The sequence below is a fragment of the Procambarus clarkii genome, chromosome 52, assembly GCF_040958095.1.
Source record: "Procambarus clarkii isolate CNS0578487 chromosome 52, FALCON_Pclarkii_2.0, whole genome shotgun sequence".
In the NCBI taxonomy this organism is placed as follows: Eukaryota; Metazoa; Arthropoda; class Malacostraca; order Decapoda; family Cambaridae; genus Procambarus; species Procambarus clarkii.
The window spans coordinates 28,596,053-28,622,777 of NC_091201.1; the positions used below are offsets into that span (position 1 = coordinate 28,596,053).

The following is a 26,725-nucleotide window of genomic DNA, read 5'->3' on the forward strand; positions in this document are numbered from 1 at the left end:
CCCCCCCTGGACCTCCCTGGAAGCCTCTGTTCCCCCCCCCCCTGGCCCTCCCTGGCTGACGTCTGCTTCCCCCTGGCCGGCGTCTGCTCCCTCCCTGGCCGACGTCGGAGTCACCTCCACAGCACGGGAGACATCTCCCGTCACGCAGGGTGCAGTCGCACCTCCACAGATCTCCAGTATCATCAATTGATACTGGTAATGGCTCAAAAGGGCCACCACTTACGGGCTATTCGTGCCCGTGCCACCTTTTGGGTGGCTTAATCTTCATCAATCAACCTCCACGGTGTGTCTGGACTCGACTATGGCTCGCCTGAGTAAGGTGTAAGACCTGTCAACAATTCGGGCGGCTCCACGTCATCGCTAATTTTATACGTAACCAAACCTGATCTAACCACAAAGATTTTATTTTTATTTTTGTTGATTTTTATATATAGTATGGGCGAGGTGTGACGTCATATTTGTAATGCCGGTACAGGTTTTAGATGCTACTCCTGCTAATAATTTCCCAACGCCCTATTTGTCGCCGTGACGGGGCCTGACAGCTGAGTGGGCAACGCTCGGGATTCGTAGTCCAGAGGTTCCGGGTTCGATCCCCGGTGGAGGCGGAAACAAATGGGCAGTTTCGTTCACCCTGATGCCCCTATTCACCTAGCAGTAAATAGGTACCTGGGAGTTAGACAGCTGCTACGGGCTGCTTCCTGGGCGTGTGTAACAAAAAGGAGGCCTGTGTCGAGGACCGGGCCGCGGGGACGCTAAGCCCCGAAATCATCTCAAGATAACCTTAGACGATAAGCAGTAGTATGGGTGTCACCGGTGGTGTTCACCTGTTCACCGGTCACCGCAGGGTATGTGGGCCTGCGGGCCGCTCCAAGCAACAGCCTAGTGGACCAAACTCTCACAAGTCAAGCCTGGCCTCGGGCCGGGCTTGGGGAGTAGAACTCCCAGAACCCCATCCAGCAGGGTATCAAGCAGTGTTACTACACAATAGTCATTCTCGTCAATCAAGCCAGGACCCAGCGCCTGGTCCTGGGGGTGAATGGCAGTGGATGGCACTATTGGCTTCTTAGTACTGTTAGTCCTGGTACTATTAGCTTGTTAGTCGTGTGCTTCCCAAACTTGTCTGGTTTTGGCGGGCTGAGGGTGGCTATGTATGGTCACGTAACTTGTTTTACAACCACCAGCCCGTCCTCGTCATTATAGGCCAATGATCACTCCATGTATTCCCCCCCCCCTTTTTTAATAAAACCTCTCCTCGACTCAATTCCATCAATTCCGTCTGTAGGTCGACCCTACAGACGCGTTCATAAACGTTTACATGCTGTTCATTCAAAACGGGAACTTTTTCAAATATAAATTATTATAATAGCATATTGTGCATATATAGGTTAGGTTCTAAGCTAACCTAAAGGTGAACCTAAACCTAAAAGCACCTAAAGGTGTTTAGGTTCTGTTGGCGATTATTTGTATTTGTAGTACGTGGGTGAAGCAGTGACAGCGTTGTGGTTCGAACAGAATTCGTCAGTGAAGCACTTGTTCCGGAAGAGTTCGAACGTCAACAGTTGAGAGTCGTGTGTAAACCGTTTTTCATTCATAAACAGCGGGTTTATCGGTTGTATGGAATAACTTTTGGGTCTTTATTTCTAGGACGGACTGGTTTATGAACGACGAGCAGCACGACCTCTGTTCGAATAGCAACTGGCGATTCTAGAGTCGCTTCAGCCTCGTGCTACGAATAGTCGCCAACAGAACCTAAACACCTAACCAGCAGTATGTCTAAATATGCACAATATGCTAATATATAATAATAATTATTTATATTTGAGAAACTTCCTATTTTGAATGAGCTGCATGTCAAGATGGATGAATATGGCTTTGGGGTCGGCGGCCGGATGGAATGAACATAACCAAAGGACGGGTTACAGCCAGTTACAGTGAACAGTCGGGTCGTCAGCACCCGTGTCCGGTTACACCGGCAACCCTCATTGGGGTTAATCCTTCGCACTCATTCACTCTCACTTTCTAAACCGCCTCGCATGGTGATGAGGCAGGTACATGCCAACATTATTTCCGGGTATAACTCTTGCTCTGATTAGTGTGAAAGCCGCTTTCTTTAAGAGTGCTGACATTGAACTGTGTACAGACTTTCTCCTCCAGTGATTGAGGGTCGACTCTTGCGCCTAATTGGCCGCTTTGTCTAGTAGCAGCCTCTTCCCGGGGTCTTCTCCACCAGTCACAGCTTCTTACTGGGGTCTTCTCCGCCAGTCACGGCTTCTTACTGGGGTCTTCTCCGCCAGTCACAGCTTCTTCCCGGGGTCTTTAGTCATTGTTTCACCTTCCTGATTTTCCAAAGCATCAGTTTCGTCTTCATTGGTATTTTTTAAAGCTTTTCCCTTCTATGTCATCCTGAAAACCGGATTCTTTCTGAGTAACGAATTTTGTTCGTGAGGCTTACCCTAGCACACCCCAGAGAGCAGCAGCCAGGACAGTAGCAGAATTTATTGAGAGGAACAAAGGATCAAGCAGGACCTCAGACAAGCAGGCGTCTTCAGGTCCCCCAACCCAGGAACTCCTGGAGGAAGCCATCCTGCATGTGATGCGGGATGCCCTCCTAACCTTTGACAACATAACTTTTCGACAAATTTTAAGGGTGCAGCTATAGTAGCATCCAGTTGTGTGGCCATTGCTGAGATTTTTGTCCACACAGTGCTGGGATCGAGCAGGATGCAGATAGACCAGGGATCTAATCATCTACTTACGTTACATAGATGATATTGATGGCTGGAGGGCGACAGGAATTGGAACTTAGTAGCTTCTTCAACTGGGCTAATACGCTACACGAAGATTTGAAATTCACCCTAGAAATGGATGAATCCACTATTTCCTTCCTGGACACCAGAGTTTATATCGAAGAACAGAGTAGAAGCCTACAGACTACTATCTACCACGAGCCAACAAATCTACACTCATAACTTCATTTCTCACAGAGTCACTCCCTATCGCTCAAGAAATTGCAACCCTACTCCTTGGGTACACGTACAAAGTGGCTCATCATCAGTAACGACAAACTTCAGGAAGCCTTGGAAGACTTGTGGACTCATTTCACGAACAGAGGCTAACCAAAGGAGATACTTCATTCAGCGTAAACTAAGATAACCCCCAAAACTCCAGACAAGACCTTAACGGAACACGGGCACAAAACACGATCGATCGGAGCTGCTTCTCTATTTTTGTAGGTGTAGCAGGAGGTTTTCGCCAAAAGCGAAAAAAGCGGTTGCTTATAAATATAAGACTTGTATATTCCGGTGTATAAGACATATTGCCGGAACAACTGTGGACATCTAAAAGAGAGAACTAGATAATTTTCTTCAAGAAAAGCCAGACCAACTAGGCTGTGGTGGATATGTGGGCCTACGGGCCGCTCCAAGCATCAGCCTGGTGGACAAGTCGAGCAAGCCTGGCCTCGGGCCGGGCTTGGCGAGTAGACGAACTCGCATAACCCCATCAAGCAGGTTAAATAGTAGCAGTTTCGTATTGGAAAATATGCTTTCTGAAGTTTATTGCATTGTAGTGTCAGTGTTTTGTGCAAGAAAGTAGACCATACGCACTCTACTCCGGGGACCGGAGTCCTAGCATTCTTAACATGACTGCCAGCTGCACTAGATCATAAGCAAGCCCAAATACCAACGTTGTAAGCCTACCTTGTGTGCCTACCTTGTGTCTACCGTGTGTAGCTTCCGGGGGATCAACAGCCCATACAGAGATTTAGCAGAAGCATTTGGCAGATGTGACCGTGGAGCGCTGGACATAAACTGAGGTATTGGGGAATAACAGGTAAAGAGTAACGGTAAATCGAGCCAAATTCAGTCCGGGAACGGTACGAAACTCGGCCCCACAAGTCACTGTTCCCACACTGTTACCCGTTCCCATCCTTATAACAGATATTGACGAATGGCACTAAAATCACCATGAAAATTCTCTCGGTAAAAGTCACGGAAAAATAGATATGAAGTCTTGCAACTGAGCGCAGGAAGACACGGTGTTCAGCTCTGACACAGACGCGAGACACAGCTCGCTATATCTGGGAAATGCCTAAAAGTGATGTTCTATATTACATAATATACCGACGTGATAAAGACGGCAGCAAGTGTAGAATAAACCCCAATTAAAGGTCCTGGTGCCATAAGTATGATTAAAAAACACTAAACTCCAAGACTCTCCGACTCTTTTTACCGTCTTCCAGCCAGCATAATATCGCTGGGTCAAAGGTGAGCATTATAACGGTTAAAGGTTGCTGCTGGAATAGCCAGATCAACCAGGTCCGCGGTTGTTCAACGTCCTCCCAGCAAGCATAAGAAATATTGCCGGAACAACCGTGGACATTTTCAAGAGGAAACTAGATTTATTCCTCCAAGGAGTGCCGGACCAACCGGGCTGTGGTGGGTATGTGGGCCTGCGGGCCGCTCCAAGCAACAGCCTGGTGGACCAAACTCTCACAAGTCGAGCCTGGCCTCGGGCCGGGCTTGGGGAGTAGACGAACTCCCAGAACCCCATCAACCAGGTATCAACCAGGTTGTGATGAATGTGCGCGTGCGGGCTGCTAGCGCGCACACCCTAACTTGAAGTGTTCACAAAAGATCACTGTCATATTGAGAGGTCCTCGATTCTTCAATCTTCTAGAAGTAGTATTGTGAATATTGCGGGAACAGAAATGTGAGTTTTCAAGAGGGAACTAGAGAAGTTGTTGGAGGTGCTTGATCACGCGGGTGGTGATGTGTGTGTGGGCCAATGGGCCGCCACCATTTTGTGGTCCTTGTGGAAGCCTGGCCGCTGATCGTATAATATAAAACCTATGGAAACTGGTCAAAAGTAGTGGTATTACGGGCTCACTATAGCCCGTGCTACATGGAAATGTTGTTCCCAGCAGCTGAATCTAAATCATCATCATCGTGTCTCACCATCCATTTGTCTGTGCCTACTTCCACGTCTGTCATCTCTCACATCCGTTACTCAATTTTCTCAAAGCTAATGGGTTGCGACGCGGACCTCAATACCTTATTATTATTAACATCTTTATTGACAAAGTTAATTACAATTTTGCCTAATCTGAGGATTTTGATAAAGCCTTATTAAAGTGAGGATAATGCTGGTATTCACTGTCACGCAGGACAGAGGGTCATACACAAGACAATAGGTCTAAACTGTAGGTGGAAGTACATATATATCACGGTTACAACCAATGTGTTAATGTATGGATATGTGAAAACAACTTTCTATTGTGCACTGCCACACAAGGGCAGGGATGGGTTCATAAGTGATGCAGCTTAGAAGTAATATCAATAAAAATTGTTCTTCATTCTTTAAAATGGACAAGCAAATTTTGGATAAATTGTTAGTACCCGCGCTGCTGGAATGGTTGGTGGGTTACCATAAGCTGGTTGCGAAGATCAACGTCCCCGGGGCTTGGTCTCTCACCAGTCTGTTATGCGGGTGTGTGCTCTTGTGCTTTGGCCGTGTTTGATGTGTGTGCCAGAGGCAGTGTATCTTCAGGCAGGGGGAGGAGAGGAGAGGGGAGACACGGTGCAGGCGTGTATGTATGTGCGTGTGGGCGTTCGTGTGTGTTCCCAAAATGTATTTTAAGTTTTAAGCGGGGTTGAGCGTGCACCTGCGGCCAGCACCCGTGTGAATGTCAGTGATGCCACATTATGGTTAATGGGCCCCACACTGCCAGATGCGGCGCCGGGTCATACCGTCACGCACGCTTCATAAATTGTGGCTGGCAGTCGGTATTGGCGCATATGTGGGCGTGTGTGAGAGTACGTAGGGAGTTGATGTGTGAGTACGTAGAGAGGTTGGTGCGTGAAAGGGTGATAGTGATAACGTAGGGTGGTAAAAATGTTCTCAGGTCGTAGGCATGTGGGTGGAAATGGGGGTACAGGATAGCATGGGAGGGGAGGTTAGTGGGCGGGAGAGAATTGGGGGGTTGAGGACAGTGCCGACAGCTGCCACCCATCGCTGGTGAATGTAGGAATGAAACAGTTATCCATTCACCTGCCAGTGACCAATATACACCTCCCCTCCTGCTGATTGACACACCCTCTTTAAAAATCAGCCACCAGGCGTCAGCCACCAGCCCTCTCGATAACTGCAGCACGTACTTCACACCTCACATACACCTGTCTTATCTATTCTTGTCTAAATATCTAAGTCGACCTGTTTACCTGAATATTTAAGTCAAGCTACATGTATCTAAATGTCTTATCTTTCTTATCTATTGAGGTGTTGCAATTTGGCGAAGCCGTGTGATTTACCAGTAAGTACGCACCTAGTTGTATTTACAGGGAATAAGCCACGGTTCTTTGGCCCCGCCACTCAACTGTTGAAGCATACCTGGAGATTCAAATTTTATCACAAGTTTAGGTATGATAGAGCTCAATAGACTCAGGAACCGGTACACCAGTTGACAGATGAGAGGCGGGACCAAAGAGCCGGAGCTCAACCCCCGCAAGTACAACTTGGTTGAGTACACACACGAGAAGAAGTGACGACATTTCCGCCCGTCCTCAACCCTTATCGTGTATTAGATGTCCGTTTTGTTTTTGTATCTGCAATACATTCACTTTTGGAGTTACTTATGGTTAGATACTTAGTGAAGCCCTGATATATACTTTCCATATGGCTTCCAGGATCTGGCATATGTGATGTCCGGAGCACATTATGGCTTCAGGGAGAAGCCATATATATAGTGTTATCCCACACAAGTCGTGGTGTCGTGTTTCCTCTACACTCGATCCTTCTGTGATTTATGCTTCTCAATTGTTGGCTTTGTTATTATTAATTTATATTGTTGACGTGTGACGTCATCACTATGTTGTTGTTAATGAGTGTTGTATTTGAACACATTTAAATGGCATCATTTGTGGCGATGCTAGTGCAGGTGAACTTGGAAAGTTAAAGTGAACTATATATCCGTGTGAGTGTGCGCGTGGGGGGCCGAGGAGAGCAACAACTGCAGGTGTAATCCCCCTGCTGACCGCCTCATGTGGGTGGGGATTTCTCCCAGGACGCGGCTCCTCACCAGAGAGGTGATCACCCTTGTGAGGCCCATTGACTTCTTCCCTCGACCCCCTCCTGTCCTGGCCTGCCCGCCGCCCACACTTGCCTGGCGTTGAGCGTCCCGCCAGAGCGCCAGGAGGCTGGTCGCAAGGGTAAGGGTGTGGCCGGGTGCCAGGAGGAGAAGGCCTATAAACTGTGTGTGTGAGAGAGGTCCCAGTAGTGTGGTGCCGCTGGAGTAAGGATGGTCTTGTGCGGCGCCATGGACTGCTTCCTCCAGGTGAGTGTACCTTCCACATGTCTCTTGGTGTGCACGGGGGAGGGGGAGTTTCTGAACGAGTAAATATTCGGTAGATCAACCCTGAGTTCTATCCAAGGTTAATGCTGCCTTACACGCATGTATGCATCTGTTAAAAAAATGTAAACATTAAAACAAAACGAGGTTTGAAAATAAGATATGAATGTATAAATTACAGGAAGACAGTCCTGTTGAATCCTAGTCTTATTTAAAAGTGGTATTTATTTAGGTGGGCCTGGCCTGGGTGTTGGGGGGGGGGGGGACGAGCAGCCTACAGAGTAGTCGCCCGAAGTGAGTGTTGTGCATCTCCACTAAGGCATACACGTGTTCTGGTAGATTTTGTTAAAGATGTCATTAGAGAGGATACGGAGGCTGTTAAGGAATATAAGGTCCACCAACCTTGATGGGAAGAGCAGCACGTCTCTGCCGTCATACAAAGGTTGAAGACACTGGCATTAGACTGTAGTAGTCAGGCGGAGAACACTCAGTTTTGTAAGTTACCTTATGCAGAGATGTGCGTCTTGTGAGAAGGTATAAAGTATCGTGAGCATCGATGTTGTCAATCCCCTTCATCCGCTCTCTTGTAGTAGGTGATATTTGTATATCACCTACTGTAGGTGTAGTAGGTGATACTTGTATATCACCTACTGTAGGTGTAGTAGGTGATACTTGTATATCACCTACTGTAGGTGTAGTAGGTGATACTTGTATATCACCTACTGTAGGTGTAGTAGGTGATACTTGTATATCACCTACTGTAGGTGTAGTAGGTGATACTTGTATATCACCTACTGTAGGTGTAGTAGGTGTTCATATGTACATCCACATTTAAGCTAATGTTAATGCATCTAGTAATGTTATTTTAGAGCTCAGCCACTTGCTTAATGTAGCACTGATAAGCAGACGTTGGCTGAAGATGTGATAATGGTCCTGGACGGACCGAAACGTCGTCGTCTCTTCACCTTGTGATGTGTGGTCTGGTCATCATGGCACTGATAATCTAAACTAGTGGGAACACATTACAGTAGGTAATGTACCCTCGTGGCAAGACGGTACCACCACTTACAACAGTGTGTGTGTGTACTCCCCAAGTTAAGCTTTTTGGTCCCGCCTCTCAACTGTCAATAAACTGGTATACAGATTTCCGAGCCTACTGGGCTCTATCATATCTACATTTAAAACTTTTGTCTAGAGTCAGCTTCCATCACATCACTGCCTAATACATTCCATTTGTTAACTACCCTGACACTGAGAACAAAATTCTTTCTTAATGTCTGTGTGGCTTATTTGGGCACTCGGTTTCCACCTGTACTCACCTAATTGTGCTTGCGGGGGTTGAGCTCTGGCTCTTTGGTCCCGCCTCTCAACTGATGTACAGATTCCTGAGCCTACTGGGCTCTTATCATATCTACATTTGAAACTGTGTATGGAGTCAGCCTCCACCACATCACTGCCTAATGCATGCCACCTGTTAACTACTGACACTGAAAAAGTTCTTTTTAACGTCCCTGTGGCTCATTTGGGTACTCAGTTTCCACCTGTATCCCCTTGTTCGCGTACCACCCGTGTTAAACAGTTTATCTCTTATCTACCCTGTCAATTCCTCTGAGGTCCACTTGTGTCCCTGTGTGCATGTTTAATTCATGCTAAATAGTTTGTCTTTGTACTCACCTGGACCTTCATTCAAATTTTGATCAAATTAATTTGGTACTTTTTGGGATGACATTGAAAATATTAGTTGTTGTTGCTGGCGGCCTGGTGTCTTGATACTGACTTCCACTTCCTGTGGAGAGCCGTTGTAAGATAATTGTCTTATCTAGGTCATTTTCCCAGAGTTATTCATAACTGAGGTTATACAATTTTCTCGTCATAAATGATTATTATACGTTTGAGCTATGGGGAGTTTCCGAGGTCATCCCATAGGATGACCTCGGAAACTGGTAGTTGTGTGTGGGTCTCGGGTAGTTGTGTGTGGGTCTCGGGTAGTTGTGTGTGGGTCTCGGGTAGTTGTGTGTGGGTCTCGGGTAGTTGTGTGTGGGTCTCGGGTAGTTGTGTGTGGGTCTCGGGTAGTTGTGTGTGGGTCTCGGGTAGTTGTGTGTGGGTCTCGGGTAGTTGTGTGTGGGTCTCGGGTAGTTGTGTGTGGGTCTCGGGTAGTTATGTGTGGGTCTCTGGTAGTTATGTGTGGGTCTCTGGTAGTTATGTGTGGGTCTCTGGTAGTTATGTGTGGGTCTCGGGTAGTTATGTGTGGGTCTCGGGTAGTTATGTGTGGGTCTCGGGTAGTTATGTGTGGGTCTCGGGTAGTTATGTGTGGGTCTCGGGTAGTTATGTGTGGGTCTCGGGTAGTTGTGTGTGGGTCTCGGGTAGTTGTGTGTGGGTCTCTGGTAGTTATGTGTGGGTCTCGGGTAGTTATGTGTGGGTCTCGGGTAGTTATGTGTGGGTCTCGGGTAGTTATGTGTGGGTCTCGGGTAGTTATGTGTGGGTCTCGGGTAGTTATGTGTGGGTCTCGGGTAGTTGTGTGTGGGTCTCGGGTAGTTGTGTGTGGGTCTCGGGTTGTTATGTGTGGGTCTCGGGTTGTTATGTGTGGGTCTCGGGTTGTTATGTGTGGGTCTCGGGTAGTTATGTGTGGGTCTCGGGTAGTTATGTGTGGGTCTCGGGTAGTTATGTGTGGGTCTCGGGTAGTTATGTGTGGGTCTCTGGTAGTTATGTGTAGGTCTCGGGTAGTTACGCTGGTCCACTGGTAGTTGTGATGGCGATAATGCAGTTGTGACTTGCGTAACCCACCAGTAGTAACATTCTTTGTCTGTCACTCCGTAACAAAAGCAGCTGCTGGGTATAAGAAGAAACGTACAAACCCAGTTACCCACCTAACATAAAGACAGATACATACAAAATAATCAGTATTACGATGCTCATTTTTTGTTTTACAAATTCGTCGCTTTGTTACTGGTTTTTCGATTCCGTATGGTATGCGAAGTGTTAGGCAAGAGGAGGGACGGGTTGTCCCCCCGCCACCGTCCGGAAGTCTCTGGAGATTACCACACGGCGCCGCCCGCCAGGCCGTCATCTTCGGCCTTCCCTAACTTGCCCAATTGTGCTTCCGGACTCGCCACGAATTGTTTAATGCTTTACATTGTCAATTGAGTGCAGTGATAGAGCTTCAAGCGCCACCAGTGGCCAGCGGGGACAATTAAGGTAGTGGTTACCTTGGGTTAGTTCCCAGGGTTCATGTGCCGGCGAGCCAGGCCTTCTGGGGCCAGATTCACCAAGCAATTACGCAAGTACTTACGAACGTGTACACCTTTCCTCAATCTTTGACGGCTTTGGTTACTTTTATTAAACGGTTTACATGCATGAAAACTTCCCAATCAGCTGTTGTTATTGTTATAAAGTGCCTCCTGGGGCTTCGGAGCTCATTAACTGTTTAATAATTGTAAACAAAGCCGTCAAAGATTGAGGAAAGGTGTTCAGGTTCGCAAGTGCTTGCGTAACTGCTTCGTGAATCTGGCCTAGGTTCGTGGTTGTTGGAGGCCGCTACACGCAGTCTGATGTACAAGTCACAGTCCGCTCCATTAGGTACCTATTTACAGGGGTTTTACAAAGTTTTCTCTTGAGTGCTGAAAGGGGTCCCGTTTTGCCGTGTGTATTTCCAACGGTGTTGGAAAGCCATGGGGGATTTAATGTTTACAAAATAGAATAGGTTGTTAAGAGTACCTATTGCACTTCTAGTTTTAAATGGGTCTTTTTTTTACACTTTCTGCCATCCACTCCTGGTCTCGTAAGGATTTTTGTCCGTGTGCAAATTTGGAACCAATCCCTCTTTATTTTTCAGGTGCACATTGTGATGTATTTGAAAATTTCAGTGATTTTTTAATAAGTGGTCTCAATAGTTTAGATGTTTTGTTGAACGGATTTAGGCAGTTAAAGATCTGTACATTATCCAGGTCAACAATTTCTCTAGCTTTGACTGAGAGCAACAATATGCCACCAAGGTGCCACCAAGGTGCCACCAAGGTGCCACCAAGGTGACACTCGTGTCTTGAAAAGTCAAAGACTTTGGGCTCTATTGGTTTGGAAATTTGTTCTATTTTTTTATTTATTTATACAATAAATTTATAATAATAATAAATAATAAATTTATAGGGGCCGAGCGGACAGCACACTGGACTTGTGATCCTGTGGTCTCTGGTTCGATCCCGGGTGCCGGCGAGAAACAATGGGCAGAGTTTCTTTCACCCTGATGCCCCTGTTACCTAGCAGTAAATAGGTACCTGGGTGTTAGTCAGCTGTCACGGGCTGCTTCCTGGGGGTGGAGGCCTGGTCGAGGACCGGGCCGCGGGGACACTAAAGCCCCGAAATCATCTCAAGATAACCTCAAGATAACATGCTCTTACATTCTTGTACAGCCACAAATATGTATAGCGTTTCAGGCAGGTCCTTAATCCTAATCTTTGCCCCGAAATACGACCCGCTAAATAGTTTAACAACTAGGTGGTACCCATTTATCTCTACAGTTAAGTTAGTTAGTTTAGTTCATTTATTATGCACCCCATACCCATCTTGTGGGCGGTAGTGGAAAGGGTTACAGAGGCACATAATGGGCTCAGGGACTGAACCCCACAATTCATTTAGCTAAGCAAGTTACAATCTTGATGAGCTAGTTACAGAATTCAGTATAAGTCGTCACATCAACAATGGGTTCGAGATCGACCACAAGTGCAGTTAAGGATTGGCAACCGCTCAATTCTCCCCGGCCAAGATACGAACCCAGGCCAAAGCGCTATCGAAGCGCCGGGAAAGTGATTTACCACTACGCCACGGGAACTGCTTCCCTCTATCTTCCTACTCTATCAGTTATTCCTTCCGTGTGCAATAGCACCATGGACACATTTGTTGAAAATTCTCGCGAGGTCTGTGTATATATGGGTCTTTCTTGTCTCTCATTGTCTCCAAGGCCCTGTCATAGTTGTCAAGCAGTTGTGTGAGGCAGGTGTGTCCCGCTCCGACCCTGGGTTGGCCAGACTTACAAATCCCTGATATTAAAATATCTAGATTCTGTTGCTTAGTATGTCATGAATAAATATAAATTAACGATGTGAAGTACATACAAATTACGTGCTTCTGAGTGTTTAGAAAATGTACTTCAGCATCTGAAGGAAATTAGACGTATAGTAACTGGGATTCTCCTTGGCTGTGAAGTCGAAGCTTCAGTTGGAGAATTATGGGTAATGTTGTTTTTGTTAATACAGTACATAGCTATTGTATTTTTAATTTGTTGAGTATTTAAAATATAATACTTTTAATCTTAAAAGTCTTAGTTTGTTTCTGCTTTATTTCCTCTTTTGTGGTGTGGCTCCTCGGTGCTTGTCTGTGGGAGCGTGTCAGGGGTCATATAGGCGCCCGAGCTCTGGGCCGCCCATATGGTGTTGAGGAGCCAGAGTGGGCGGTGCTGTAGTGCAGGCGCGGGTAGCATCACATCAAAGGGTAGCTCCTGTGAAAACTGTTTCATTTAACTCTTAATTTTTTTCGACAACGTGATCATTATTTGTTTTTGTTTAACTCCTTCCTTCCCACCACGCGGTCGACCCCCTCCCCCACCTTCCGCTGTAGACTCTCCCACCCCCACCACAGTAGACCGCCCCACCCCCACCACAGTAGACCGCCCCACCCCCACCACAGTAGACCGCCCCACCCCCACCACAGTAGACCGCCCCAACCCTTTTGGCCAATTCCCCATCATGCATCACACTTTCCCCTGAGCTCCCCGGGTGTTGTATCGCCACCAGACGGAGTTGCAGTGGAGGCCGTGGTAGTGTGTTGTGATGCGTGGTGTAGTGGAGAGCCAGACCTCAACCAACCGGTATGGTAATGTGTGTGAATTAAGGCCATGGGAGCCATGTATGGGTGTTGGATAGGGCGTAGGGTGTGTTGAGTGGGCTCACAGCCTCGCCTAGTCTGGCCACGCCGCTCCTCTACCCTTGCCCGTCTCTGTATTAAATGTTTTCAGTTTTATATGTATAAATATTTCTCCATTTTTATTTCATAGCCATTTATGGTAGTGATGATTAATATGTAAGAAACGGCTTCGGTTATATCTTGCAGCGAGTCATTTGGTAGGGTTCCATCATCTCGTTCTCAGGGTGTGACGAGCCTCTCAGGTGTTTTCACCTAACCTATAAGCGTGCAACCCGTCCTCACACTAGGCTGGTTAAAGCAGCGGCCGTTCTCCCCAGACGCATTCATAAATTTTAACATATTGTGTATTAAACATTGGTTTGTTCTCGCATATAAATAAATATTCTTATAAATAAAAAATATATGTATAGTTAGATGTTTAGGTTCTGTTGGCAATTATTTGTATTTGTAGTACGTGGTTAAGCATTTACAGCGTTGTGGTTCGAACAAAATTCGTCAGTGAAGCACTTTCGGAACAAGTGCTTCACTGACGAATTTTGTCTGAACCACAAAGCTGTAAATGCTTCACCCACGTACTACAAATACAATTAGTCACCAACAGAACCTAAACACCAAACCTAACCTATGCCTATATGTGCACAATATGCTAATATTAATTTATAATTGAGAAAATTCCCGTTTTGAATGGACAGCATGTACAAATTTATGAATGCGTCTGTGGGGTCGACCGCTGGATGTAATGGACTAGAGTCGAGGACGGGTTGACAGGGGGGTTGGCGGCTGGATTAACAAGCTTGGATCTTTGTATGTGAGGACGGGCTAAAGCATGTGAACCAAGCCCAATCCAGTCCGAGGTAACGTTTAAATTGTGGTGCATCATTGACACTAAACGCTGGAGTTTAAACGCTTGTGTACACAAGGGTTTAAACTGTTCACGCTTGTGTACACAAGGGTTTAAACTGTTCACGCTTGTGTACACAAGGGTTTAAACTGTTCACGCTTGTGTACACAAGGGTTTAAACTGTTCACGCTTGTGTACACAAGGGTTTAAACTGTTCACGCTTGTGTACACAAGGGTTTAAACTGTTCACGCTTGTGTACACAAGGGTTTAAACTGTTCACGCTTGTGTACACAAGGGTTTAAACTGTTCACGCTTGTGTACACAAGGGTTTAAACTGTTCACGCTTGTGTACACAAGGGTTTAAACTGTTCACGCTTGTGTACACAAGGGTTTAAACTGTTCACGCTTGTGTACACAAGGGTTTAAACTGTTCACGCTTGTGTACACAAGGGTTTAAACTGTTCACGCTTGTGTACACAAGGGTTTAAACTGTTCACGCTTGTGTACACAAGGGTTTAAACTGTTCACGCTTGTGTACACAAGGGTTTAAACTGTTCACGCTTGTGTACACAAGGGTTTAAACTGTTCACGCTTGTGTACACAAGGGTTTAAACTGTTCACGCTTGTGTACACAAGGGTTTAAACTGTTCACGCTTGTGTACACAAGGGTTTAAACTGTTCACGCTTGTGTACACAAGGGTTTAAACTGTTCACGCTTGTGTACACAAGGGTTTAAACTGTTCACGCTTGTGTACACAATGGTTTAAACTGTTCACGCTTGTGTACACAAGGGTTTAAACTGTTCACGCTTGTGTACACAAGGGTTTAAACTGTTCACGCTTGTGTACACAAGGGTTTAAACTGTTCACGCTTGTGTACACAAGGGTTTAAACTGTTCACGCTTGTGTACACAAGGGTTTAAACTGTTCACGCTTGTGTACACAAGGGTTTAAACTGTTCACGCTTGTGTACACAAGGGTTTAAACTGTTCACGCTTGTGTACACAAGGGTTTAAACTGTTCACGCTTGTGTACACAAGGGTTTAAACTGTTCACGCTTGTGTACACAAGGGTTTAAACTGTTCACGCTTGTGTACACAAGGGTTTAAACTGTTCACGCTTGTGTACACAAGGGTTTAAACTGTTCACGCTTGTGTACACAAGGGTTTAAACTGTTCACGCTTGTGTACACAAGGGTTTAAACTGTTCACGCTTGTGTACACAAGGGTTTAAACTGTTCACGCTTGTGTACACAAGGGTTTAAACTGTTCATGCTTGTGTACACAAGGGTTTAAACTGCGGTACATCAGGTATGAGGATGAGTGCAGGCTTCCTGGCAGGTGGAACTGGTTACATTAAGCGCCTGCTGGTTGACGGAAGGTCCACTTAATCGTTCGCTCTTTTTTTTTTTTTTTTTTTTTTGAGATATATACAAGAGTTGTTACATTCTTGTACAGCCACTAGTACGCGTAGCGTTGCGGGCAGGTCCTTAATCCTATGGTCCCTGGAATACGATCCCCGCCGCGAAGAATCGTTTTTTCATCCAAGTACACATTTTACTGTTGCGTTAAACAGGCTACAGTTAAGGATTTGCGCCAGTAAATCCTCCCCGGCCAGGATACGAACCCATGACATAGCGCTCGCGGAACGCCAGGCGAGTGTCTTACCACTACACCACGGAGACTAGACCATATTTTAACTTGTTCTTGTTTTGGCTTGTTTCGTGTTCAAAAGTGCCTGAAGCAGGTGAACAACGTAGTGGCGTAGTGTAGTGTTTGTACACCAGTACACCCCCTGGTGGCGCACGTGTGTACTGTAGTGGTCTGAAGCAGGCCTTATGCTATAGTGTCGTGCTGGCTGGCGTGTTGATACCTGTTCCCTCTCTCGCTACTGTAAATACAATTTAATGTTCTCATATTATGGTGGAGGTGCAGGGAGGGGGATGGGGGTGCGCGAGGGTGATGGGGGGGGGGGTGCTTCACTATCAGTGACCCCGGAGAAGCGTGTTGTAGGAGCCACTTACATATGTAATGTGCACAAATAATATAGTTTATCATTAAAGTTTCTTTCAACGCTTTCTTTCTTTATTTTTAGGTATGACTAAAACGTGACAACTAGCCTTCTACCTGCTGCTGCTTTGTAAGCTTTGTTCACCTTAGAATTTTTTTATCGTATCTGGACTGAGGGAGGTGAGGCAATTATCAGGGGAAAGCACCAAGGCCGTTAAGACTATATTGCACTGGGAAGGTATCAGGATAAGGATTTGGGATGGGACGGGGGAAAGGAATGGTGCCCAACCACTTCGACGACGATCACGGATCGCAGGCATGAAGCAAGACATTCCTGGTCCCGGTAGTACAGTCGGGTTCGTTCACGACTCAGTCGAGAATTCCGGGTTCGAATCCCTGGCGGGACAGAAATGGTTGGCCGTATTTCCTATCGCCTAGTGCACCTGTTCACCCAGTAGTAAATAGGTACGCAGGAGTTAGTCAGCTTGTTGTGGGGATTGCATCCTTGAGGTGGGGGGGGGGGGGCTCGATATAAATAAGCCTAATTTGTATAAAAACTCTTGCTGCCTGTCCCCGACACAATAAATTATTATTTATTATTTATTATTATTATTATTATTATTATTATTATTATTATTATTATTATTATTACAGGTGTTGAATAGCCTTACCATTGGTCTGTCAGCCTCGTTCTTCACATGTTGTGGAGGTCTCTGGAGGCGTCTTAAGTTCCTCTCACACCTCATGGGTGTTGTCCGTGACTATGCCAAGTGGTTTCTTCAGTGTGATCACGTGCTCTCTTACCGTTGGTGTCTGCTTAGATTTACCTGATTTACCCGAGGGGCCCCTATCTTGAGGTTATCTTGAGATGATTTCGGGGCTTAGCGTCCCCGCGGCCCGGTCCTCTACCAGGCCTCCTTTTTGTTACCCCACCCCCCCAGGAAGCAGCCCGTAGCAGCTGTCTAACTCCCAGGTACCTATTTACTGCTAGGTAACAGGGGGCATCAGGGTGAGAGAAACATTTTGCCCATTTGTCTCTGCCTCCACCGGGGATCGAACCTGGAACCTCAGGACTACGAATCCGAAGCGCTGTCCACCCTAGCTGTGAGGCGCTAGGCGCCCTAACCCTAGTGGCCTCGACGAAGATAGGAATCCGGCGGCTTGTCAAAGGTCTTCCCCCCCCCCACCAATATGCCTTATATGGTTATACTCCAGCTTTGATTTGTCTTAAACATAGACAATATCATAGAAGTGCGAGAATATAAGTGCCCCTCTATTGTCGCCCGTGCCAAGTCCTCTCTTAATATTTACTCCATTGAAATTGAAATAAGTTTATTGAGGTAAAATACACACAAAGGGATGAGGTAGCTCAAGCTATTCTCACCCCATTCAGTACAACGTATTAATATATACATAGACACACATCATTTACTCCATGGGTTTTCTTCCTTTCCATACCTTCTCTGCATTACCTATTAAACCAAAGGATTTATCTGCTTTTCACGTCCACCTTCTGGAGTGGGACGAACTGCTGCTGCTGCTGCGTGGCATCTACAATTTCCGGATACTAAATCCACCCCTCGCAGTTGTCTTCCTCCCTACAGTTCTCTCCTCCCTTGTTGTGGATAGTCTCTAGCCTTCCTCTGTGTTTCTTGCCCCACTTCCCCTCCTGTGCCTCCACCACGTCCTCCCACAGGGGTCGCTAGGTCGTCTCACCATGTGCGGGCGGTGGTAGTGGTGGTGTAGGGGTTGTGGAGAGTTAGTGGTGATGGCGTAAAGGGAGCCAAATGGGTTTCCTGTAAGGTGAGGAGTGCGATACCCAACGTCCACACGTGATACAGCGGGGCGTCCCCTTGGCTTTTCCTGTGAGTAGCCGCCTCTAATGTACTCCTCACCTAGTTGTGTATGTACCGAGTACCATCTGGTACTGGCAGGAGCCAAGGGGGAGAGGGGGTGTGCGCGCGCCTCGTTGGTGTTGGAGTGGGGGTTTCTGCCATGGTTTACATGTTCGCGTATTAAAGGGGGGTTTAGTAGTGTGTTTATACCCCCAGACCCACACTAGTTACTAGAAGCCGAGCTCGTAAATGTGTTTGTGTGGGTGACACTGAAATGTAACACCGTGATATTTTGACCATTTATTATGACTAAGTAGTTAGTGTATAAATGTAATGATGTAGTGTTACCGTGCTGAGGTTGGAGGTTATCTTGAGATGATTTCGGGGCTTTAGTGTCTCCTCGACCAGGCCTCCACCCCCAGGAAGCAGCCCATGACAGCTGACTAACACCCAGGTACCTATTTTACTGCTAGGTAACAGGGGCATAGGGTGAAAGAAACTCTGCCCATTGTTTCTCGCCGGCGCCTGGGATCGAACCCAGGACCACAAGTCCAGCGTGCTGTCCGTCGGACGGGGTTATTAAAAGCTATGATGGGGGGGGGGGGGGTTGTCCACACCCGTAGCCCGGGGGTGGGGGAGGGGGTTGTCCACACCCGTAGCCTGGGGGGCAGTCCCTGGGCTGGCGTCAGGCGGGTGTAGGGTGTTCTAGCGTGTTCTTTAGAACACATCCACAGGAGCCTTGATGATGGTTCGAACCTATGTGGTGAACGTTCCCAAACACGCTCTGGTCAACTGTACCACGACATGGTCAAAAGAATTCTTTTGAATTCAACATGGTTGTTTAGTGGTATGTTTGAGGGTGGGGGGTGGGGGGGGGAGGTAAGGGGGCGTGGCTACGGCCGAGTGCCGTGGGGGGGGGGGGGGGGTGCTCTAAAGGCCTCTACATTTATCATTCATTTTCTTTACAAAGAAAGAAACATTACGCAGAAAATTAAAGCAAAACATGACATTGTAATTTGATACTGTATAGACCTAATTAAAAAGTTGTACACCTATTGTCGGGTGGTGTTCCAGTGACACTGGCAGCACGAGGCTCAAGGCCAGCTGTGATGTATTACTGAGCTACGGCCCAAATGCTTCTGAAACAAACGAGGTCAATCTTGACTAATTATGGGTCATTGCGAATGGAAATGACATTTCAAATTGTTGATTAGCTCTTTCATCTAATACGAGTTTTAAAGCTATTTTACGGCATCGTGTTTTGCCATAAATTCCATTGGGTTATGCAGCCCGTGTGAAGGAAACTTTTGACAACATGAAGCAGCTTTTGAGAGGCATCAAGGATGACCCAAGATCAGTGGCAGCGCTGAGGTGACCTGAGGCTGTTGTTCTTGTGGTGGGTGTGTAGGCTGGGTGTACACACACTACTGCTCTTGTCTGTGGGAGACGGAGAGTCGTGGGAGAGATTCCCTCCGTGCCGGACCAACCAGGCTGTGGTGGAAATGTGGACCTTCGGGCCGCTGCAAGCAACAACCTGTTGGTCAAGTCGGGCTTGGGCCGAGGGAGCCGGTCGGCCGAGCGGACAGCACGCTGGACTTGTGATTCTGTGGTCCTAGGTTCGATCCCGGGCGCCGGCGAGAAACAATGGGCAGAGTTTCTTTCACCTTATGCCCCTGTTACCTAGCAGTAAAATAGGTACCTGGGTGTTAGTCAGCTGTCACGGGCTGCTTCCTGGGGGTGGAGGCCTGGTCGAGGACCGGGCCGCGGGGACACTAAAGCCCCGAAATCATCTCAAGATAACCCCCTGCACTAGGCAGTGGCTGGGGCTCGACCCCCTTAAAGAGTGGCTCACCATCGCCGTGGTCGCCCCCGCTAGCCAGCACCTTCACAGTCTGAATTAGGAGGTCAAGTCATTCTCTGCCTCTCGGTTATTATAATACAAATACAACTCGTCTCTCGACTATTGAAACATTAGTATTTCCATGGGCTAGTTATTCGAGGTATTTGCCTTAATTAGTCCCGCAGAAGGTATACCGGAGTTTACATTTTGTATACTGTATGATGTAGGTGCGGTGTTGGTAGGGAGCAGCAGCGGGCGTGGTTATGGGGGGGGGGTGTTATGACCCGGGTGATGGGTAAGGCTCACAAGACAGGCGGCTCACTGTGTCACCCACTGTTACTTCACTCGTCCCAGCTGATAATCTGTGTGTGGACCAACAGGTCGTGTTATCTCTTCTTCCTGTGTCGTCACACACACTACACGGCATCCCTCAACCCGTGTATTCATCTAGTTGTATTCACCTCGTGGTGCTTGCTTTTGATGCTTTAATTTGTACTAAAACGGCCCATTTTTTACGGATTAATAAATTCCGTAAATATATATTTTTTATTTATATACAGAAGAGTTTGTACAGCCACCAGCACGCATAGCGTTTCGGGCAGGCCCTTGATCCTAATTTTCCCAGGAATACGACCCGCCAAATTGTTTAACAATCGGGTACCCATTCACTGTTGGGTGAACACAGGCTATAGTTAAGGATTGGCGCCCAGTAAATCCTCCCCGGCCAGGATACGAACCCAGGCCCCAGCGCTCGCGAAACGCCAGGCGAGTGTGTTACCACTTCGCCACGGGAACGGCGAATAATGCGATATATATAAGATGAGCGGACACTGCGTCGGGAATGACAAGAGACTCCAGTGGTCGCGTGAGAGATCTGGCAGTAATAATGTCAGACGATCTCACGTTTACACCACTCCAGGCGGCGTAGCGTCAGTGAGGCAAATGATTGGTTGATCACTCCAGCCTTCAGAACAAGGACTGCCACGGTTAATGATCTTAGACCTCAGTCGAGACCTCAAAGCCCTGGTGCTCTCTAGTTTGTGATGCCGATTGATTGATAAAGATTAAGCCACCTAAAATGAGGCAGGGGCATGAATACGCCGTAATTGTGGTGGTGTTTGCTGCTCCTATCAACTTTTCAAGGCAGGTGAAATATCAGAGCTGGAGACTAGACCCTTGATTGATGGAGATAACCCCGCACACGCACACAGAGGAAGGGGAGGCTATCAGATCAGCTATCGGGTCCCCCCGACTGCCAACACCCACACATCGTGTCAGCAAGGCGGACAGCCCGCCTGCTTTCATAACTCGCTGTATTTCCCACTTCCAAACTTCACCTATGCCTCTCCATCCTCTTTACCCCCCCCTCCCCCCCATCGGAAAAAAATACGCCCTGGACTCGTAATCCTAGGGTTCCGGGTTCGATCCTAGGTGACGGCAGAAACAAATGGGCATAGTTTTTTTCACCCTGATGTGCCTGTTATCTAGCAGTAAATAGGTATCTGGGAGTTAGATAGCTGTTACGGGCTGCTTCCTGGGGGATGGGGGGGGGAGAATAAGTAACATTTGATTGACTGACAGTTGAGAGGCGAGCCGAAAGAGCAGAGCTCAACCCCCGCAAGCACAACTAGGTGAATACACACATGTACACTGGAGGGGGAGTGATGGAGACAGGTGTAGAATACACCCATGTGAAGTGTGTCGCTGTCACAAGCACCCAGAACACACTACAACACATTCGACTCTCCTCGTCCAAGGAAATACAAGACGAAAACCAGTACGACTCATGAGGAGGATTCGAACCCGCTCCCAAGCTAGCGCCCTAGACTACCACGCCATGACATGGTCAAAAGCAGTGCAACCCGAGACTCGACTGAATCCTCTAGGATTGTTGACACTTACAACTGAAGCCCAATCAAAGTTTTAAGCATGGGAGTACCAGCTGACCGGGTTCGAATCCTCCACATGGCACCTATTGATTTTCTCATTGATACATCACGATACTGTGATTTCATTGTGAATAAGACAAATCCCTTTGCGCGATAGCCTACTTGTCAGTAGGCAGGGGAGTCTAGGCCTAATATATACAGACCTTAAACCAAGGTGGAAACTTGGAAGACACAAGACCTCTTGTGTACGTCTGATACCATACCACTTGTGAAGGAGGAAATGTACATGTTTATCTCTCAGACTGTTTGGTAACATGTTTATTGTTTGTGATGTGTGTCTATGTATGTACTAACACGTTGTACTGAACGGGGTGAGAATAGCTTGAGCTACCTCATCCCTTTGTGTGTATTTTACCTCAATAAACTTATTTCAATTTCAATTTCAAGACCTCTGGGAGCTGCGCCACCAGTCGGGTTGTGACGGATGGCTACGAGGTCCTGCCGTCAACAGACAAATGGCTTCACACCAAACACATACTAAGAAAGCCAAGCCGGTTACCAGAGTACAAAACTGGAAAAATACATATTTAGTTAAATATGGTTAGTTAGTTACAGATGAACACTTAACAAGTTTGCAGGCAGACGCCAGCCCCAGCCTCTTTAAGTTACCACAGCGGACAGAAAATGGTGTACTATAACACCGGAACCTAATAGCGACTTACGCGTAGAAAGCATAACATGTTGGTAAGTGACAGGATGAACATCCCAGCGGGTTTTCTTCCTATTGGGGAGTGTTGTACATGCTGCTATGGCGGTATGTCCACTCACAGGATGAGTGACGCTGCCCATTACTGTCACTATAGCGGTATGTCCACTCTCAGGATGAGTGACGCTGCCCAATACTGTCACTATAGCGGTATGTCCACTCACAAGATGAGTGGCGCTGCCCAATACTGTCACTATAGCGGTATGTCCACTCACAAGATGAGTGGCGCTGCCCAATACTGTCACTGTGGCGGTGTGTCCACTCACAGGATGAGTGGCGCTGCCCAATACTGTCACTATGGCGGTGTGTCCACTCACAGGATGAGTGGCGCTGCCCAATACTGTCACTATGGCGGTATGTCCACTCACAGGATGAGTGACGCTGCCCAATACTGTCACTATAGCGGTATGTCCACTCACAAGATGAGTGGCGCTGCCCAATACTGTCACTATGGCGGTATGTCCACTCACAGGATGAGTGACGCTGCCCAATACTGTCACTATAGCGGTATGTCCACTCACAAGATGAGTGGCGCTGCCCAATACTGTCACTGTGGCGGTGTGTCCACTCACAGGATGAGTGGCGCTGCCCAATACTGTCACTATGGCGGTGTGTCCACTCACAGGATGAGTGGCGCTGCCCAATACTGTCACTATGGCGGTGTGTCCACTCACAGGATGAGTGACGCTGCCCAATACTGTCACTATGGCGGTATGTCCACTCACAAGATGAGTGGCGCTGCCCAATACTGTCACTGTGGCGGTGTGTCCACTCACAGGATGAGTGGCGCTGCCCAATACTGTCACTATGGCGGTGTGTCCACTCACAGGATGAGTGACGCTGCCCAATACTGTCACTATGGCGGTGTGTCCACTCACAAGATGAGTGGCGCTGCCCAATACTGTCACTATGGCGGTGTGTCCACTCACAAGATGAGTGGCGCTGCCCAATACTGTCACTATGGCGGTATGTCCACTCACAAGATGAGTGGCGCTGCCCAATACTGTCACTGTGGCGGTGTGTCCACTCACAGGATGAGTGGCGCTGCCCAATACTGTCACTATGGCGGTGTGTCCACTCACAGGATGAGTGACGCTGCCCAATACTGTCACTATGGCGGTGTGTCCACTCACAAGATGAGTGGCGCTGCCCAATACTGGCACTATGGCGGTGTGTCCACTCACAAGATGAGTGGCGCTGCCCAATACTGTCACTGTGGCGGTGTGTCCACTCACAGGATGAGTGGCGCTGCCCAATACTGTCACTATGGCGGTGTGTCCACTCACAGGATGAGTGACGCTGCCCAATACTGTCACTATGGCGGTGTGTCCACTCACAAGATGAGTGGCGCTGCCCAATACTGTCACTATGGCGGTGTGTCCACTCACAAGATGAGTGGCGCTGCCCAATACTGGCACTATGACAAGGGGCCTCGTAGCCTGATGGATAGCGCGCAGGACTCGTAATTCTGTGGCGCGGGTTCGATTCCCGCACGAGGCAGAAACAAATGGGCAAAGTTTCTTTCACCCTGAATGCCCCTGTTACCTAGCAGTAAATAGGTACCTGGGAGTTAGTCAGCTGTCACGGGCTGCTTCCTGGGGGTGGAGGCCTGGTCGAGGACCGGGCCACGGGGACACTAAAGCCCCGAAATCATCTCAAGATAACCTCAAGATGGCGGTGTGTCCACTCACAGGATGAGTGACGCTGCCCAATAAACTCGCCCATCGGGCAAAATTTAAAAATTTAAATGATGGTGAGCGAAATTTATTTATTATTAAAGATTTATTAAATTTATTAAAGAAAATTTAAATGATGGTGTGATTGATCATAGTTTGTCCGCTGGAGGTTTTGCCGCCAAAATATAATGTTACGGGAAAGCAGAGGTTGGAGGCACACCAGGTGGTGTTAGCAGTGAGAGTGATGCCAGCAACGCTCCAGACAGACAGACAGGCAAGATATCTGTGAGTGTAGGAGGAGGAAGAGAGTTGGTGGTGTGGGAGGAGAGAGGTGTTGGTGCTGGGAAGGGGGGGGGGAGTGAAATATGAATGGATGGTGTTGGCGGCGTGTGTGTGGGGGGGGGGGGGCGTCAGTAACCAGTGGTGGGGCGGAAGTAGTTGTGGCGGCCACAAGGGGACACCCTCTTACCCCCGTGACTGTCCTGGCGGCAGGCCCAGACTACCTACACATGTGCTCTGGTGGCAGCGGAGGCTCCCTCTGGCCTCCAGGGAGAAAACTGTGGCAGGGAGAGAGTAATTGTGATACAGTCATTCGGTAGACAGTAGCGGGAACTGAGACGAGGATCTTCAATGTGGGAGACGAGTCTTGGTGCTGGAGAAGTCAAATGAAATCAGACTATTGATAAATGGTACATTTATAATTGGAGAAAGCAAGTTATATCTCTTTTGCGCCCCCTTAACCTAGTCTTGTTGAAAGTTTGGGGGTTTGTGTGGGTGGTGGTGGTGGTGGTGGCGGCCGCCAGAGTGTTCACTGCGGACCTTGTCACCCTTGCCTGCTGGGTTATCCGGCTTATCTTGTATCATGACACACCGTCCTGGCCTTGAGCATTCCCCTACATCCTGTGTGATCAACCACACCTCTCACACACCCACACGTGTGTGTGTGTGTGTTCGTTCAACTAGTTGTACTCGTCTAGTTGTGCTTGCGGGGGGTTGAGCTCTGGCTATTTGGTCCCTCCTCAACTGTCAATCAACTGGCATCGGATTGTTTTTCTCTTTCTGGCTCGCTCGCTCTCACGTACGTACGTTATGCCCATGTACGTAATCATGTCTGGGATTGGCCTAACCAGTAAGGCATGTAACTGGGTTGTTAAGAGTATTTACAAAGGTACTTTCCGTGTTTGACACGAGCGGTGTAGAGAGATGTGACAATTGTGTGTTGATAAGATAGCGAGGTTTGTGTTGCCTCGCTGGTGTTATCATCAGGCAGTAATAAGGCCAAGGTGGCTATGTAAACCTCTGAACCTCGGCAGGTAAACCTTCCGAATACCGCGTGTGGTTGTGGGGGAGCGTGCTTGTCGCAGGCTCTGGCCAAGGCAGGTTAGAAAACTGGACTGTTTTCTAAGAAAAGTTCCGGATCAGCCGGGCTGTGGTGGGTATGTGGGCCTGCGGGCCGCTCCAAGCAACAGCCTGGTGGACCAAACTCTCACAAGTCAAGCCTGGCCTCGGGCCGGGCTTGGGGAGTAGAAGAACTCCCAGAACCCCATCAACCAGGTATCAAGCAGGCAGGTTAGTGTGGGAGCCTGCCACTCTGCCCTGCCGTATAGCGCCCTGTTTCTCATTCTCGCCTAATATTTGCTAAACAAAAACATGTGTAGGGTTGTGGCGGATTTAATAATGGCTTTGCTCGATGCCTTAACACGTGTGGTGAATGATTATTTTCCTGGAACTACGTGTATAGTAAATATTTTCGTTGCTGTAATTGGAAATATTTGACAGGCGTATGATTTGAAACGGTGACGAAGAAGCGTACGAAGCTGTAGCCTACCTGGTTGATGGGGTTCTGGGAGTTCTTCTACTCCCCAAGCTCGGCCCGAGGCCAGGCTTGACTTGTGAGTTTACTCCACTAGGCTGTTGCTTGGAGCGGCCCGCAGACCCACATACCCACCACAGCCCGGCTGATCCGGCACTCCTTGGAGGAATAAATCTAGTTTCCTCTTGAAGATGTCCTCTTGAGTTCTCCTCTTGAGATGTTTCCTCTAGAGTCTGTCGGTATGCTATGTTCACTCCGCGGAAGCCTCAACATGGCGGCTATTTATATTTCAATGAACTGTCTGAATTTTCAAATCTGTTGTCTTAATTTTGAAACCGTGAGCGGTTGCTCGAATTGTGTAAAGTAAGTGATGGTGTGCCTGGAGCGACCAGCCTCGCCACCCATACCCTCACTATCCCGTGAGGATGGTGGTGATGGGAAAGGGGGCATGTAGGAGGGGGGCACTGAGCTGTTGAATGGGTGCCTCGTCACACTAGCCATCCCCATTTTAGGTTGTGTTGTTTGGGTTGGTGGCTCCTGCGCCTGTCTGTTCACGTCACACCGTAGCCTAGCATTCCTGCCCCTGATTTCCTTCACTTCGGCCCATCCTTTCTCCACTCAGGTGGGGCACCTTGGGGGGAGGGGGGGGGGAGGTGCTACAAATAACCAAGGGAGAGGAAGCGTCGGGCCGGAAGTTTACAGGAGGTCGTCTTGAGGAGGGGCGCCGGGAGGGTGGAGGGGCAAGATCTGGAAATGTAACGAAAGGGAACGGGGGGGGGGAGGGCAGTGGTGATG

General features: G+C 48.0%; 1 protein-coding gene across 15 annotated transcripts in view; it reads left to right on the top strand.

The window, feature by feature from the left end:
* Window positions 1-26,725, top strand: part of Ptpmeg2 (Protein tyrosine phosphatase Meg2) — a 178,080-nt gene that overhangs the window by 84,117 nt on the left and 67,238 nt on the right. Inside the window, exon 2 of one of the 15 annotated variants that reach the window (XM_045750787.2) lies at window positions 6,935-7,330. The exons of the other annotated variants lie outside the window; for them this stretch is intronic. Within the exon in view, the coding sequence (XP_045606743.1) occupies window positions 7,295-7,330 (36 nt within the window). The 5' untranslated portion in view covers window positions 6,935-7,294. The remainder of the gene's footprint in view (window positions 1-6,934; window positions 7,331-26,725) is intronic. 15 annotated transcript variants of the gene reach the window in all.